Raw genomic sequence first — 15,980 nt, forward strand, 5'->3', positions numbered from 1 at the left:
CATCGAACAGGCAGTCTTCTTGTTAGGAGCACGTGCTCTCACCAGCTGAGCCATCCTGCCACCTGTTGGCAGTTCAGCAGCAGCTCAGCTCGGGCACAGCGTCACTGGCCCATGTGGGAATTGAACCGGCGGCCCTGTTGCTCAGAGCTCGCGCTCTTAAGCCAACTCTTAACCAGCTGAGCCACTCGGCCAGCCAAGGCTGCATCCCTTTCTTAAGGGGGGACTGAACGGGCTGTCACCACCTCCCAGACTTGTGTGGCCCGGGCAAGATCCTCCTGCCACAGAGGCTGCCTGGGTTTCTGCCCTCCTCTGCGGGCCTCAGTTTTTCTGTCAGTAAAATGGGACAATAGCACTAGCCTTCTCTGCAAGTCCTTTGCTAATGTGCCCAAGAGTGGTGCCTGTGTGGGTCGTGCCCAGGGCTGGCTGCTGGTGTGGTCCTTACTGTCACTGTTTTGTTTGAATGACATCTGAGAGGGGCTCTCGAGAATAACAGTCACACATTCATTCCAGAAAGATTGGGAAATAAAATAACAAAATTAGACTCTATCCCAATGGTTGCTTGTCTTTAACATTACTTATTTTTCTATTTTTGCGCATTTTCCTATTTCTGTAAAAAGTTTTACATGGACGTGCTGCCCTTGTGGTCAGTCCCTCCCGCTGCGCAGTTAGCTTGCTTCCGGCGCTCTCTCTCGTGCCAGTCCTCCTGCGATGCAGCCCTAGAAGCAAAATTGCCGCATCCAAAGCCTGTTTTTAAGCTTGTTAATAAGCTTTCCAGAACTTCGTCCAGGACCATCGGCTGGTTTCCTTCCCCTTCAGCAGGGAGCGAGGATTAGTGACGAGTCTGGCCCCGGGGCTCCAGGGGACAGGAGGGGCATGTGGGGGCAGGCGGGCTCGTGGTCCCAGCCTCCCCGCCTGACGCCATGACACCAGCTGCTCAGCTCTGGTTTTTGTCTCTCAGCAACAAGTCCAACACGCTGCCCCTGGCCACGCGGTACAACATCAAGTGTGTGGGGCTGTCCCCGGACGGCCGCCTCGCCATTGTCGTTGATGAAGGTGACCTCCTCAGCCCAGAGATGAGAGACAGTGGTGTAGGGTGGTGACTGGTGGCACTGGATGGGGTGGCGGGTGTGGGTGTCAGGGTGACATGAGGCCGACTCAGTCCTGCTGTGGGTCTAGGCCTGCACGGTTCCCTCTCCCGTTGCTTCCACGTCTGGGGCCCGGGTGTGTGGGGGTGGGTGGACGTGCCTGGGTTTCTCCCTGGCTGTGTGCCCTGGGCCTCAAGGGGGAGCGGGACTTCGTGTGTGGTGGGTGGGGGCGCTTTCCGGAGCTCTGCTGCGGCAGTGGACAGCGAACCTCGGTGCGTTCGTCTCAGCTGTGTGTGGGGCGAATGCGATCGCCTCTCTCCCTCCCTCCCTCCCTGCAGGGGGCAACGCGCTGCTGGTCAGCCTGGTCTGCAGGTCCGTGCTGCACCACTTCCACTTCAAGGGCTCTGTGCACAGCGTCTCCTTCTCTCCTGATGGCAGGTGCGGCCCGTTGGCTCAGGACGGGGTGCTGTCGAGGGCTGGAGCTGGCTTGTGTGGACCTGGTGGGTGTCACTGGGGGGAGCCCATGTCAGTGCCTCATGGTGGCCGGTCCAGACGGTCCCTGAACCGTCCAGGCTCCTGCAGGGTGGCACAGGCACGGCCCCTCCCTGCCTCGCTCCAGGTCTGGCGTGGCCCACAGTGGGTCTCACGGCCTCCAGACAGCGGGGCTGTGAAGCAGCTCCCGACTCGGCAGTCACAGTGAGGCTGGTGTTGTGGGGGGCAGGGTCAAGGCCTGAGGGAAAGGGGGCTGTTTCCAGGTTGCTCCAACCTGGGCCCACTCGGATGTGCCGTGGAGGGGACAGCTCTGGGTTTCAGCCGTGATCCCCCACCCACGTCCACACTCACAAACCCCAGAGCGGCATCTGAGGCAGTGGCCGTCCCTTGGTGCCTGTCACCAGGGTTGGTGGCATCTTTTCAGTTCCGCCTGGGGCTGCCTGGGCTTGTCCTGGCCTTGGAGACCGGGCTGGCGGGAGCGCCTGAGGGGCCTGTCCTCCGGGCCCGCAGGGTGGGTCACTTCTTCCCTGACTCGGCACGCGTCCTCCTTCCGCCTGGGTACCCTTGGGGCCAAGCAGAGGCAGGCCTTCGTGAGAACCTGGCCTCAGAGGTGCGCCATCTTCCCAGAGGCCCTGAGCTGGCCTCAGGACGCCCTGGTGTTGAAAGCTGATGGCTCCCGTTCCTGCTGCAGAAAATTCGTCATCACAAAAGGCAATCTTGCTCAGATGTACCACGCCCCAGGGAGGAAGCGAGAATTCAACGCATTTGTCCTCGACAAAACCTACTTTGGTCCCTACGATGAGACCACGTGTATCGACTGGACAGATGACTCGCGGTGAGTCCTGGGAGGGGCTGTCAGGGACGACTGTCAGAGCGCGCCTGCTGGCCCTTGTGGCACCCGAAGTCTCCATCTGAAAGGCCTTCCTGAGCCTCGAGGGGGCTGGGTGCAGGGAGAGCTCTGGTTCAGTTAGGTCCACACTGCGTGGCCCTGGTTGCTGAGACCGGGAGCAGAATCTGGGCCCTGAGGAGGAACGCTCTGGCCAGTGCGTTGTGGCCGAGTTTGTGCCACCAAATGTCTAGAGGGCTGTGATCAGTGAGCATGTTGGTGGGCTTCTCCCAGCGGGGGTGCTTTTTTAATTGTCCCAAATCGTCCCAAAAGGCACCTGAGAGCTGCCGCTGTTTTCTCAGCTGCCCTGTGTTCTGTGTGCGGGGGTGGAGGAGGCTGGCGGTGGCTGCTGCTCTGTACGTGGGACCAGCTGTTCTCATGAACGCTGGGCCACAGCGGCGGGGGTGCGGCCCCCGGGCAGTGTGTCACCCCACCCTGGGGGACTCTGTGGAGCAGGGGTGGGCTGTCCCAAGGCTGAGCCTTCCTGCCTCTTCGGCAAGGCGGGTCAGGGAGGCCGGAGGAGCAGGCTCCCCAGGTGGTTGGCTCTGCCCCCCACCCCCACTGCCACCATCATCGTGCCTCCGTAAGGGACAGTGACGTATGTCTGCTGAGGCTCTTGGTCCCAGGAGACGCACAGATGGAAGCAGCTAGTGCCGCTGACCCGTCCCCGCCCGTCACCCTGGGCTTGGGTGGCGCCCAGTGGGAGTCCTAGACACGAGCTGTGTTTCCGCTGTGCAGGTGCTTTGCAGTCGGGAGCAAAGACATGTCCACGTGGGTGTTCGGGGCCGAGCGCTGGGACAACCTCATCTACTACGCGCTGGGGGGACACAAGGACGCCATCGTGGCCTGCTTCTTTGAATCCAGCAGTCTGGACGTACGTCCCTGGTCCCACAGCGTCCTGGGTCATGGCTGCGCGTGGGGTGCTGGGCCCTCCTGGAGGTCCTCCCGGTCAGCTGGGAAATCAGCCATGGCTGTGGGCACCCGCTGGCAGCCTCTCCCGGTGCACAGGGCCAGGCTTTGGCGGAACGGATGAGGCTAAGACAGGGTTCTTGTCACGGCTGCCTGTGGTCGGTGTGGGCTGGGGGTCAGGGTGACCCACGCCCACCCATGTGCTACCCTTCTTCGCAGTTGTACACGCTCAGCCAGGACGGAGCCCTGTGTGTGTGGCAGTGTGACACACCCCCTGAGGGCCTGCGGCTGAAAGCCCCCACTGGCTGGAAGGCGGACCTGCTGCAGAGGGAGGAGGAGGACGAGGCCGAGGGCGAGGGCGAGGGCGAGCGGGAGGCCACCATCCGAGGGAAAGCCACGCCGACCGCAGGGGAGCAGCAGGGCAAAGTGAAATACTCCCGGCTGGCCAAGTAGGTCCCCTGCCGCAGAGTGCAGGCCTCGCGCCCTCGGGTTGGGTTGTGGCCACAGAGGGATCCGGATGGGAGGTCTTGGGTGAGGACCCGGAGGCACAGGACGAGGCCGCGTCTCCGGGCTTATCCCTGGGGACCAGCTGAGGTGTTTTGGGTCCTGAGCGCGGGGTCAGGACGCTTCAGGAGAGGAGAGCGGTGGGCGCGAGGAACTGGGGAGTCGTCCCCAGAGGCACAGGCGGCAGTGCGGTCAGGCTGCCCTGGCCGGTGCCTGGCATGGAGCGAGGGCCTGTGGTCTGCGGTCCCAGGCCTGCCTGATGCCAGCCTGGCTCTCTGGTCCCCCCACAACTCCGTTGTCCCCGTGTACTTAGGTACTTTTTCAATAAAGAAGGTGACTTTAACAACCTGACAGCCGCAGCGTATCACAGGAAGACCCACCTCCTGGTCACTGGTTTTGCCTCTGGAATCTTCCACCTTCACGAGCTCCCGGAGTTCAATCTCATCCACTCCCTGAGGTGGGCACCTCTGCTCTGTGGCAGGTGTGGTTTCGTGCGCTGGCAGGGGAGCAGGCAGACGCTGTGCTGTGCCTGCCCTGACCACGGGCCCTAGAGTGGCCTAGGAGCCCCGGGTGGCCGCATACATGGCTTCCTGACACCTGTTCTCCCTCACCTTTGTCCTGGCCAGGTGGGAGGTGGACTGGAGGGGACTCAGGTGTTGCTGTCCTCGTCCCCATCTCGGACATGCCGTCCCCTCCCATGGGCTTCGGTCCCACGTATGGGTCACATCGTTTTTATTTTTCATTTTGGTTTTTCCCTTCTGTCCTGTATCTTGGGAACATAGAGAAAATCAAAACATTGGTTTCACAAAATGACAAGCTCAGGGCTTTGAACGCAGGGCATCACTGGGTTTTCTGATGCTCTAAATGTGTGGAGTTCGTAGAAAGGGTTGGGGAGAGACAGGTAGGCCAGAGGACCCGGCCCTGTCCTCGCTCGCCCGGCCACCCTAAGGGTGGGGACAGGAGGCTCTTCCTGAGCTCACCCGGTCCTGCTCTCTGCAGCGTCTCGGATCAGAGGATCGAATCTATCGCCGTCAACACCTCTGGGGACTGGATTGCCTTAGGCTGCTCAGGTCTGTCTTCCTGCCGGGTTGTGTGAGAACAAGATGGTGCTGCCCTGGGAGGCTGGCCTGTGGTCCCACCTGGGCCCTGGGCGGTGCCTTCAGGGGCCTGTGTGAGCAGAGCAGGTCAGCGGGTGGCTTGTGTGAGAAGGACCGGTCAGTGAGACTTCAGAACCCCGGCTTCCCTGGCGGGCTGCAGCCGGGGCCTGCATGGCGGGGCCACACTGCCCCTGTGACTCCTCCCGCAGAGCAGGGGCAGGCGGTCATGGTGCCAGCACAAGTCAGGGCCGCCCAGGCCCACTGGCGTCTCGGGCAGTCGGTGTGGTGAGCAGGTCCCAGCACCCGGCCCGTGTGTCCCGCAGGCCTGGGCCAGCTGCTGGTGTGGGAGTGGCAGAGCGAGTCCTACGTGCTCAAGCAACAGGGCCACTTCAACAGCATGGTGTCCCTGGCCTACTCCCCCGACGGGCAGTACATCGTCACCGGCGGGGACGACGGCAAGGTGGGGCTGGGCAGCGGCGAGGGGACGTGGCCTGCGTGGGAGGAGCTCTGGGGTCCTGGCCTGTCCTGCTGGCTGGGGCGCTGGGGACCCTGCCAGGCCCTACTGTGGGGTCGCCTAGAGGTCACAGGTACACCTCGCCTTGTTTGGGCTGAAGATGTTTACATGCTTCCCTGGGTCTGAGGGAGAGGGTTTGGATGTCCCTGTTTGTGGCTCAGGGTGCTCTAGACATGCAGCTGCTTGGCTGACGGGTCTGCGGTGCCAGCCACTGCCCTCTGATGCCGGTGGGTGCTTACTGCACCTCTTGGGGTGACACAGGGCCCCCCACAATGCCCAGCCCTTCCTCATTGCCAGCAGAAGGACACACAGGGCAGGCAGCTGCTCCAGGCCTCGGTGCCCACACGGGGTTTGTGCATGCGTGTTGGGGGTTCCTGGTTGGGGCTGCGCGTGCGTGCGTGCGTGCGTTTGATCCCAAGCCGTGTCCCGCCCGCCCTCTGCTGCCCACTGCAGGTCAAGGTGTGGAACACGCTCAGCGGCTTCTGCTTCATCACTTTTACGGAGCACTCGAGCGGGGTCACTGGCGTGACCTTCACCGCCACCGGCTACGTCATTGTGACCTCTTCCATGGACGGGACCGTGAGGGCCTTTGACCTTCACAGGTGACCTTTCTGCTCAGACTGTGGCTCCGAGCAGGTTGTCCCTCTGTGCCGGGCTGTGAGAGGGAGGCTGAGGGCTCCAGGCTGGTTCGGAAGCAAGTGGTGTAGACAGGCTGGGGGTGAAGCTCCGGGAACGCACGAGGGTTGGGGCCTCGGGCAGCAATGCCAACCGCTTCTCCCTTCCCGGCAGGTACCGGAACTTCCGCACCTTCACGTCCCCGCGGCCCACCCAGTTCTCCTGTGTGGCGGTGGACTCGAGCGGGGAGATCGTTTCCGCGGGGGCCCAGGACTCCTTTGAGATCTTCATCTGGTCCATGCAGACCGGCAGGCTGCTTGAGGTGAGGGCCGCTTGTCCCGGGAGCCGCTCTAGACGGGGCCGGCCGGGGTCGGGGTGGGGGGCCCACGCCACCCGCAGGTAGGGCTCCTCCGACTGACCTGAGGGAGCGAGCGGACGGAGCTCACTGCTGACGGCGTTTTCTGGCCTGGCCTCCCCTCCCCTCCCCTCATCTCCCAGCCTCTGCCACTCGGGGGCCCCGGCCAGGGCTCTCCCAGCTTAAACCTCTGAACCGCTGTAGGTCTTGTCTGGCCACGAGGGGCCCATCAGCGGTCTGTGCTTTAACCCGATGAAGTCGGTCCTGGCTAGCGCCTCCTGGGACAGGACAGTGCGTCTGTGGGACATGGTGGACAGCTGGAGAACCACAGAGTCGCTGGCCCTGACGTCCGACGGTAAGCTGCATGGTGGGATGGGAGTGGAAGTCGTGACCCAGGGAAGGCCTGGCCTCGTGCTGGTCCCACCTGTCGTGGCTGTGTGTTTGGATGTAAACCCAGGGTCCCCAAGGACCCCGCGGCTCTCAGGGTTGGCTGCCGGTCATGTCACCGGTGTCGGCTGGGGAGAAGGGGAAGGAGAGCAGCTGGGGCCCAGGCTGCAGCTTCCCGCCGCTTCGCGCTCGCCAGTGGGCTCGCCGCTGTTTGAGAAGCGGTGGGTGTGGGAGGGCCCACGGGCAGGCTGGGTGGGCCCTGCCGCCTGGTTTGTGAGTGGTTTCCTGGTGCACAGCCGGGCCGAGTGTGGGTGTCTCATCGGGGTTGCTCTTCGCCATGGCAGCAGAGTTCATTGGTCACAGCGAAGACTGAACACGTTTGCCAGCCACGGGACTCACAGGTCTCTGTGGGGTTCTCTGCTTCCTGCCACCCTCCCCGCACACCCCTGACTCTGGGTCAGGCTTTTAGCAGCCAGCACCCTGTCTTTGTGAGGCTGCCACACTGGCCTCCACCTCCACTCAGTCTGTGTCCAGCCTGTCCTGCACTTCTGTCAGAACCTTTGCCGTGACCTCTGTGACGCGCCTCCCACCAGGCTGGCCCCTGCTCAGTCCCGCCCGTGCCCATCCTGCGGCCCCTCCCACCCCCTTGCTCTCTGAGGCTGTTAGGGCCGCCTGCACATGCAGCACGTGGCTCTGAGCTGTTGCTGCTGGGGCCCGGAGCCTCTCTGAGCTGGTGATGAGGAGAAGCGAGGCTGTGGCCCGTCCGCAGGAGCCCAGGGTCTTCCTCAGGCCCTGATTCTGCACCTCTTTCCAGCTCTGGCTGTGACCTTCCGCCCCGACGGTGCAGAGCTGGCTGTGGCCACGCTGAACTCACAGATCACCTTCTGGGACCCCGAGAACGCCGTGCAGACGGGCTCCATCGAGGGCAGGCACGACCTCAAGACGGGCAGAAAGGAGCTGGACAAGATCACCGCGAAGCACTCGGCCAAGGGCAAGTGAGTGCCTCGGCGGGCGCGGGGCGGGGGCCCTGCCTCTCAGAGGAGACGCGAAGCCATGGTGGGTGTGCGCGGGCTAGGAGGGTGCAGTGTCCCCGCACGCCGCGGACTGTGATCGCTGCTGCTCTGAGCAGCATTCGAGGATGGGCTGTGGACGCCTCTGGTCAGTTCCCTTAGGCCTGTCCCTAGGAGACGAGTTGCTGGGTGACTATAGGGTGACTTTTACTCCCTGGACAACCACCAGACTTTTCCAAGGAGGCCGTGCCGTTTCTCATGCCCACAGCAGGGTGGAGGGTTCCCAGATCCCCCATTGTCACCCCACTCCTTAACTGTCTGCTGTTTGAAGTTACAGCCGTTCCCGGGGGGTGTGAGGCGGGCTCCGCGGCTCTGATTTGCATCTGCCGAGTGCCGACGTCCATGAGCAGCTCGGGGGCAGACTGGCCATTTGAATGTGGCCTTTGGAGAAGCGGGTCTCCAGAGCATTTGCCTGTTTTAATTGGGGTGTCTGTTTGTCGTTGAGGTGCGAAAGCTCTCCATGTGTTCAAGATAGGAGACCCTGTCATTTTGTGAGCTGCAGCTATCTTCCCTGTTCTGTGGGTTGTTTTCACTTCCTTGTTGGTGTCTTTTGAAGCACAAGGGTTTTTCATTTTGAAGAATCCCGTTGGTCTATTTTTTCTTCTGTTGCTTGTGCTTTTGGTGTCATATCTAAGAATCCACTGTCGGATCCACGGTCACTGTCTCAAGTCCTGTAAGCCAGCAGGACAGCAGGTGCCTGGTTTCTGGCCCTGCGAGTGGCCACTGGGAAGGCGGCCGCCTTTTCATTCTGACTTCAACAAGGACCTGCTCTGATGAGCCAGGCAGTCCTTCTGTGTGGAGGTGGTACCCACGGGAGGCTGCAGTCCACACCCCCACGTGGGCGTGCTGTTGCCTCGGAGCGGGCACCGGACGTTGTTAACTGCAGGTTCAGGGGCCCGTGGGGGAGGCGGGGCACCAGGGTGGGAGGACCACGCGTCTGAAGGCCCTGAGTGGTGACTAAGCCGCCGTCCCCCGCTTCAGGGCCTTCACCACTCTGTGCTACTCCGCGGACGGCCAGAGCATCCTGGCCGGAGGGATGTCCAAGTTCGTGTGCATCTACCATGTCAGGGAGCAGATCCTGAGGAAGAAGTTCGAGATCTCTTGCAACCTGTCTCTGGATGCCATGGAGGTGGGTGCGCGCCGGGGCTCCAAAGCTCCAGCTCCGCGGGGCTGTCAGGACCCCGGGTGGGGCTGGGTCACACTGTGAGCGCATGGAGCTCCCAGTCCGCCCCGCCTAAGGGTTTCTGCAGGACCGTGTCCTCAGCATTGCCTGAGGACGGGCGGCCAGGATGGGCCTCGCAGATGGGTAGCCTGCGGGACCAGCTGCCACGTGTTGGCAGATGTCCCCCATGCACGCCCCTCTTTCTCGGGGTCCGTGTGTCCTGTGCGTGCTCCAGACAGGGCTGGGTTTCCTTCATTGTGAATGCACATGAGCAAAGCGGGGAGACGTGCCCTGCTCACCCCTGACAGCAAGACGACTTCCGGGGTTTCGCTTTTCTAGGAATTTTTGAACCGAAGGAAAATGACAGAGTTTGGCAACCTGGCGCTAATTGATCAAGACGCTGGGGAGGAAAAAGGAGTCGCAATACCGTTGCCGGGCGTCAAGAGAGGTGAGCAGAAGGCCCCTCATGTCCCCTGTGGCCATGGGCGGACACTTGAGGTTTGAGGACAGCCAGGAAACCCACACATGGCACGGTGCTGCGGCGGCTGACCCTCCTGCCACCTCATTGCAGCCCTGGCTCATGCCCACTCCCGGGCACCTGAGGCCCGCCATGTGCTCAGGGAGCCGGAGCACCTTAGCCGCTGGCTGGGGATGAGGGGAGGACGACAGAGCTGGTGCGGGTCCTTAGTGCTCCCTGCACCCCGTGGCCAGCTGCCTGTGCTGTGTGCGTCCACGAGACCCCCACTGGGAGCGTGCTCCCTAGTCCTCAGTGTTAGAGCAGTGGCCCTCCTCCCGTCTGGGGACATGTAATTGTCACAACTTGGCGGGTGGGTTGCTGTTGGTATTGAACATGGAGAGGCCCGGGGTCTGCAGGACCCACACAGACCCAGCCCCACATTGGTTGTCCCGAGGCTCAAAGCCCCCAGCAACGTATTTCTGGGGGCACACACAGAACCTGCTCCAGCTAGGGCTCCAGGTGGCTGGGGCCGGGCAGCGAGAAGACTGACTTCTCACAGGTCACCTTAGTGTCACTGAATTTCATACCCTGGGAATGTGTTCCCCTTTGAAAAGCTAACTTAACAGTAAGTGCCAGAAAGGACGCACATGACGACACAGACCCGGGAGGACGGGCCTGCACTCCAGAGCTGCTGTGTGCAGTTGTGAAGCAGCTGCACTGCATGGCGGGAGGGGTGGGAACCACCCTGCCTGGCAGCCCTGGGCTGGGCGGAGGCCTCTTCCCCAGAGAAATGAGCCATCTGCCCGCGAGGCCGGAAGCCCACGGGCACGTCCACTCCAAGGGCTCCAACATGGAGGCCGGCGGCACCTGTGAAGGCACATCTGAGGCCCGGGCACAGGGCTCACCTGCTGCGTCTGCGAACAGGGCGCGAGGGCCACTCGTGATGGCCCACAGCCACCCCCGGCCAGTGAAGTGGCCCCAGTGGCCCTCCCTCGTTGGGTGAGTGGCAAGGGCTGCCCTGCCCTATACCTGAGAGTGGTTCCTTTGATTTCCAGGTGACATGAGCTCTCGTCACTTCAAACCTGAAATCAGGGTGACTTCACTCCGCTTCTCTCCCACGGGTGAGCTCCAAGTGCTGGAAGGGGTGGGGTGGGCATGGGGGCCACAGTGTGCACGACGGGCCTGTCACCTCTGCTCCTGGGGACGAGGTGGGTCTCGGAGCTTCTGGCTGGCTCTGGGCTGCACCGTCCCCCTTGGGTAAGACATGGTCGTCTTTGTCCACTCTGGAGGACGGTTCTGAAAGCTGTGACTTCAGACAGGCCGGGCTTGGAAATAGGCAAGCGGGTACCTGCCCTGAACGCACTTCACATGTACCAGTTGGGCCTGTCCTGGGGGCTGCCTGCTGGTCTGCCCCCCAAGTGCCTTGCTCCCCCGCCCTGCCCCCACCATCGAGAGTGTCTGGCAGACCGTCTCTGAGGGGCTGCAGTGGGTGGGAGTCAGTGCTCCCAGGGCCCGGGGCCAGTGGGTGTGTGCTGTCTGCAGACCAGATGGTTTGTCTTTGGGTCAATGGCTGACACCCTCCAGCAGACTGAGTGACAGGAGCAGTCAGGACCAGAGTAGCACGTGACGTTGTACAGCTGTGAGCCAGGGGTGCAGACTGGCTGGGGGGAGGTTCGGTGACGCCCTGGCTTTGTGAGGAAAGGTTTACAGACCAGCTCCTCCAGCCGGTTGGTGCGTTTTGTCCTGGCACCGCAGTGGAGTTGAGATGGTGCTGCCTGGACCACATGGCCTGCGGGTCGGAAGTGTCTGCGCCCCCTCAACAGGAAGGTTTGCTGGACCTGCCTGGTACACGCCAGGCGGGGAGGACGTGTGCCAACGACCTGGGCACTCCTTCCTGAGAGGACCTGGTAGCTGCGGCAGGAGCAGGACGAAGGCGTCCCCGTGCTCCTTCCCGTGTGGCTGCGTCGGGGACCATGGGAGTGTGTTTAGCACCTGAGGAGCCGTGTGACTTCATCTCACAGGGCGCTGCTGGGCGGCCACCACCACCGAGGGGCTCCTCGTCTACTCCCTGGATGCCCAGCTGCTCTTCGACCCCTTCGAGCTGGACACCAGCGTCACCCCTGGGCGGATCCGGGCGGCCCTGCGCCAGCGTGACTTCACCAGGGCGCTGCTCATGGCCTTCCGGCTGAACGAGAGGAAGCTGCTGCAGGAGGCCCTGGAGTCGGTGCCCCCAGACGACAGTGAGCGCCTGGCGGGCAGGTGGGCGGGTGGCAGGGCTCTCCGGCCGCAGGGGACACACGCCGGCACGAGCCGCCCTCAGCTTCCCTTCCGGTGCGAGTTCTTTACAGTGAGCCTGGGCTTCCTTCTCCTCTTGCAGTTGAAGTTATCAGCTCTTCCCTGCCTGACTTGTACGTGGACAAAATGCTTGAATTTTTGGCTTCATCCTTTGAAGCGTCTCACCACCTAGAGTTCTACCTTCTATGGACTCAGAAGGTGCTCCTGGTGCACGGGCAGAAGCTGAAGACCAGGTACGGTGCGCTGCCCTGTGCGTCTGTGATGCCCGTGTCGTGATCAACTGGTCATTGTGGACAGAAGGGCAGCTCACAGGCAGAGTGGCACGAAGTGGGGCCTTTACACGCACGCGCAGCACTCAGGGCATCTCTTTTCCAGGGCAGGGAAGCTGCTGCCAGCCATTCAGTTCCTGCAGAAGAGCGTCCAGCGGCACTTGGACGCCGTCTCCAAACTGTACGTGTCCCCGGCGTGCTCAGTGGGCAGGGTGGGGGGCACCACGCCACCTGGCTGCACACCAGGGTTGCTCCCTGTGGCGTCTGGCTTGGGGATGGAAGGTGCTGGCATTGTGGGTGCTTGTTTTCTCGCTGCTGGTCCCTAGAGCTGCCTGGCTGCCCCGCAGTGGGACTTGAGTTTGGCCAGCGTCAGGTGCGGCCTGGAGTTGAAACAAATCACTCACCGAGGGCTCACTGCAGTTAGACTAGTGGAGGAGCTTCGTCCCCGTCCCCGGGCGGTTTCTTTATGGTTCGTGCACCCTCTGGCCCCTCCCGGGAAGGCCTCACAGCTTCCTCTCCTGGGGGAGTCCTCTCTCCCTGCCGTCGCCTGGGCTAGTGGAGAGAGGTGGGGTCCGAGGTGCTGTCAGGACCAGTGCCAGGCGCCCCAGCTTCGTACTGAGGGTGACACACTGCCTGTCGTGTCTGCCTAGTGCCCACAGGCAGAGGCCTGCGTCTGCACCTGGGGTCCCGGGGTCCTCTGTCCCGTGTCCTCAGCCTTTCCGAGCCTAGAACCAGCCCTTCCTCCCTGAGGCTTTCCTTGCCGAGTGACCTGGCTGCGCTGACCGCCGCCCCTGGGGAGAGCCTTCCCCTTGCGGATGCTTCCGGACTCAGAGCCGTCCCATAGGCCGGTGCCTCCGGTCAGATCGAGTCCAGGCCTTGAGGTTCATGTGAACGCGTTGTTCCTGGACTTCATTGTGTCGGGTTTATGCTGATGTCGGGATACAGCTGGCAGCTGGGTACTGGTTTGGGGGGTGCTGCGGCTGTGCTGCCAGACCTCGAGTCTGTCTGAGATTTCCTGTGGAGGTGTGCTCTGTTCCTCTCGTCCTCACCGGGGGTCTCCTACGTTGAAACGCTTGTGGAGTTTTTCTTTGTTCTGATAACGTAGGAAATGAATGTCCCTGTCTGCTCTGAAACACTGGTGCTTCCTCAGGTGTCTGGTGGGACTGACTGGTGAAGCCATCCGGGTCGGGTCCTGGGCTGGGTCAGGAAGTCACTGGGTCCCCAGGGGCAGGGACAGAGGAGGAGACGTGGGGCAGGAGGGGCTCATGCAGCCCTGGCTGGTTTTTCTCAGGTCACAGGGAAGGTGGTGGGTACTGGGCGAGCCAGGGTTCTCAGTGGAGTGGAAAACACTGGCCGCACCCACCCACGTGCCTGCTGTGCACTTCACAGCTGTGACTGGAACCGCTACAACATGCAGTACGCTCTGGCCATGTCCAGGCAGCGGGGCATGAAGCGCCCCTCGGAACCGCCGGGGAGTGAGGAGGAGGAGGACGACGACAGTCTGCACCTGCTCGGGGCAGGGGACGGGGACACGGACGCAGAGGGGCTGCTGATGTAGAGCTGGCTGCGTTGCAACGCCACTCATTTCGGTGACGATCCCGGAAGAGATGGAACCACAGCTGCCTGGGCCCAGGAAGTGAGTGGAGGGCAATCTGGAGAGCTGTGGCACCGCTGTCGCCGAGGACTTGCTCTTCCTGCAAGGACCATCGCGGCGGCAGCACCGTGCAGAGCGAGCTGACCAGGCCGGCCAGCACGGGCTTGGCTTGCGGTCAAGACCCCACAGTGTGAATAAAGAAATGCTGAGCATCTGCTATTGAGAACGCCTTTCAGAGAGGCCGATGGCTTCTTATTTATAGATTCAAACTTTGTATGAAAGTTTTTATATTTTTAATATAAAGTTTTGATAAAACTGAAAAAGATGGTGTTTTCTAACATGTAAATATGACTTCAGTCTAAACTGGGAATTAAACATTTTTTCCTGAGTGTGATTGTCATGCAGGGGGATCAGGGCCCCCACCCAATGGCCCCTCTGTGCCAGGGGCAGGTGAGCATCTGCTTGACTGATCTTGGAGAGAGTCGCTCGCACAGGAGCCCTGGGGTTGGGACTGGGTGGCCTCCTAGGGAGCTCGCTCACTCAGACCTGTGGCAGCACGGGCAGCTCCGTTCTGCGGTGCCCCCCAGGAATGGTCACTGAGAGGTTGGGACCAGTTCCTCCGCTACAGCAAGGCGCCTGGTCCCCATGGCTCAATAGCCACAGCCTCCAGGATCAGGACATGGGTAGACGTCCCTAACAGTGCAGGCCTGGTGTACAGCGGACTGCAGCCTGTCAATCAGAGGTGGGACTCATAGGTCACGCGACAGCACCTAGCTCTGCCATGCCTGAAAGTGGAGGCGATACCTGCCTACCTCCCAGGCCGGTGTGAGGCCTAACATGTTGGTGGGGGGTCAGTGCATGTGACACTTGTGCCAGGAACTGCCACCGACCAACAGGAAAGCCCACTGCGAGCTCTGCACCTGCACTTGGGGGCTCTAACCTGAGTCCATTCACCCACAGTGCGCTCACGTCGGCAGAACTCGGGCCGTGTCACTGGGCATGTCCATTCACATCCCCATTCATGACAGCCTGGATTCTATCCTCACCTCAGCCTTTTCAGTAATTTCATGTGCACAGTGCAGTGCAGCTGAGCAGAGGCCCCAGAGGTGACAGAGCTGGGAGTTGGAGCTCTGTAGGGGTCCAGGAGCAGCCGCCAAGGCTCAGGGCGCCAGGCCGGGCAAGAGCAAAGCCTCTGAGGGAGTCTGGCAGAGGCAGTCATGGCCCCCAGACCCACTGAGTCAAAATGGGCATTGTTAGCGCGCTAAGAGTGGAGCAGACCTAGCGTGTTTTAGCATCATCCCCATGTCCTTGTCACCAGCTGAGGTTCTTTCTGGGCATGGCATTGTGGGGAGAAAGGGAGGTGGCTGGTCCCCCAGGATGCCAGATACAAGGAAAAGACAGAAGGGCTCTCGGGAAATGGAGAGGTAAGGGATGAAAGTTAAGGAAACTTCCAAGCTCTTTGGTTATAATTTTTATAATGTCTGTTATTTCTCATGAGCCTCTCCTTGCAGAGATTAACTGTAAAAGTCTTAAAAATGGGACAATTTGAATATCACTAAGTGCTGGCCCTGGATTATGTCTGCAGTCCCAGACTCACCAGTGGCCTCCAGCTGATCATTCAAATTATTTCAAAAAACCTTAGTTTGAAAATTGGTAAATCAAGGGAAAGAATAAAGCTTCTATCCAGGCGTTTGTATGTGAACTGACTCATACGTAACGAGATTTTTTTCTTTTTAACGTTCGAGTTCCAGCTGCTAGTACCGGAAGGAATCAGAGTATCCCCATTTTGCAACGACGGGTGCGTGGACGCTCGCCGAGCATCAAGGGCGGTGCGCGGCGTGGAAGAGAACAGACCTCACGGTTCCTGATGAAAACGCGCCGCTCCCTGTGGCTGTCCGAGCGGAGCCCGTGGGGGGCCTGCAGTTTACAGGAGGCACGAGGGCAGGCAGTGTCAGGGACGCGCGTGCGGTCTGCACACCCAGGGGACCCACATGGGCGGACACGAGGAGCGGCCGACGGAGGGGCGACCTGCCAGCGACGCGAGGGCTGCATGCGGATCCCCACGCGACACTGAGAACGCACAGCTAGGCGACTCGGACGTCTGAGCGCCGGCTCTTTGCTGTTTTCCGGATGAGATGACACAAGTTATCTGCGGACTCTTTCAGCGCAGTGGCTTGGCCAGCGGCCCCCTGCGCCGGTCCCGGGGACGCACTGCGGGCGAGACCCAGACCCCGTCGGAGCTGGGAGTACGAGGGCCGGGGGGTTGCGGGGAGGGACTTGGCTGGGGCC

The 15,980-nt window shown here is 61.6% G+C and overlaps 1 protein-coding gene across 4 annotated transcripts in view; it reads left to right on the forward strand.

The window, feature by feature from the left end:
* PWP2 (PWP2 small subunit processome component) overlaps positions 1-14,014 on the forward strand; it is a 16,511-nt gene extending 2,497 nt beyond the window's left edge. For 2 of the 4 annotated variants that reach the window (XM_019625049.1, XM_019625047.1), the window contains exons 3-21: positions 959-1,053; positions 1,424-1,523; positions 2,269-2,412; positions 3,202-3,337; positions 3,592-3,821; positions 4,190-4,333; positions 4,876-4,946; positions 5,297-5,433; positions 5,941-6,089; positions 6,277-6,424; positions 6,662-6,812; positions 7,659-7,839; positions 8,896-9,043; positions 9,416-9,524; positions 10,589-10,654; positions 11,555-11,773; positions 11,911-12,061; positions 12,204-12,278; positions 13,487-14,014. In XM_019625049.1, coding sequence (XP_019480594.1) covers positions 959-1,053; positions 1,424-1,523; positions 2,269-2,412; positions 3,202-3,337; positions 3,592-3,821; positions 4,190-4,333; positions 4,876-4,946; positions 5,297-5,433; positions 5,941-6,089; positions 6,277-6,424; positions 6,662-6,812; positions 7,659-7,839; positions 8,896-9,043; positions 9,416-9,524; positions 10,589-10,654; positions 11,555-11,773; positions 11,911-12,061; positions 12,204-12,278; positions 13,487-13,655 — 2,623 coding nt within the window. In that variant the 3' untranslated portion in view covers positions 13,656-14,014. The remainder of the gene's footprint in view (positions 1-958; positions 1,054-1,423; positions 1,524-2,268; positions 2,413-3,201; positions 3,338-3,591; positions 3,822-4,189; positions 4,334-4,875; positions 4,947-5,296; positions 5,434-5,940; positions 6,090-6,276; positions 6,425-6,661; positions 6,813-7,658; positions 7,840-8,895; positions 9,044-9,415; positions 9,525-10,588; positions 10,655-11,554; positions 11,774-11,910; positions 12,062-12,203; positions 12,279-13,486) is intronic. The other 2 variants (XM_019625050.1, XM_019625051.1) reach the window with 1 other exon arrangement.
* The last annotated feature ends 1,966 nt before the right edge of the window (positions 14,015-15,980 follow it).

The sequence above is a fragment of the Hipposideros armiger genome, unplaced genomic scaffold (genome assembly GCF_001890085.2).
Source record: "Hipposideros armiger isolate ML-2016 unplaced genomic scaffold, ASM189008v1 scaffold_612, whole genome shotgun sequence".
In the NCBI taxonomy this organism is placed as follows: Eukaryota; Metazoa; Chordata; class Mammalia; order Chiroptera; family Hipposideridae; genus Hipposideros; species Hipposideros armiger.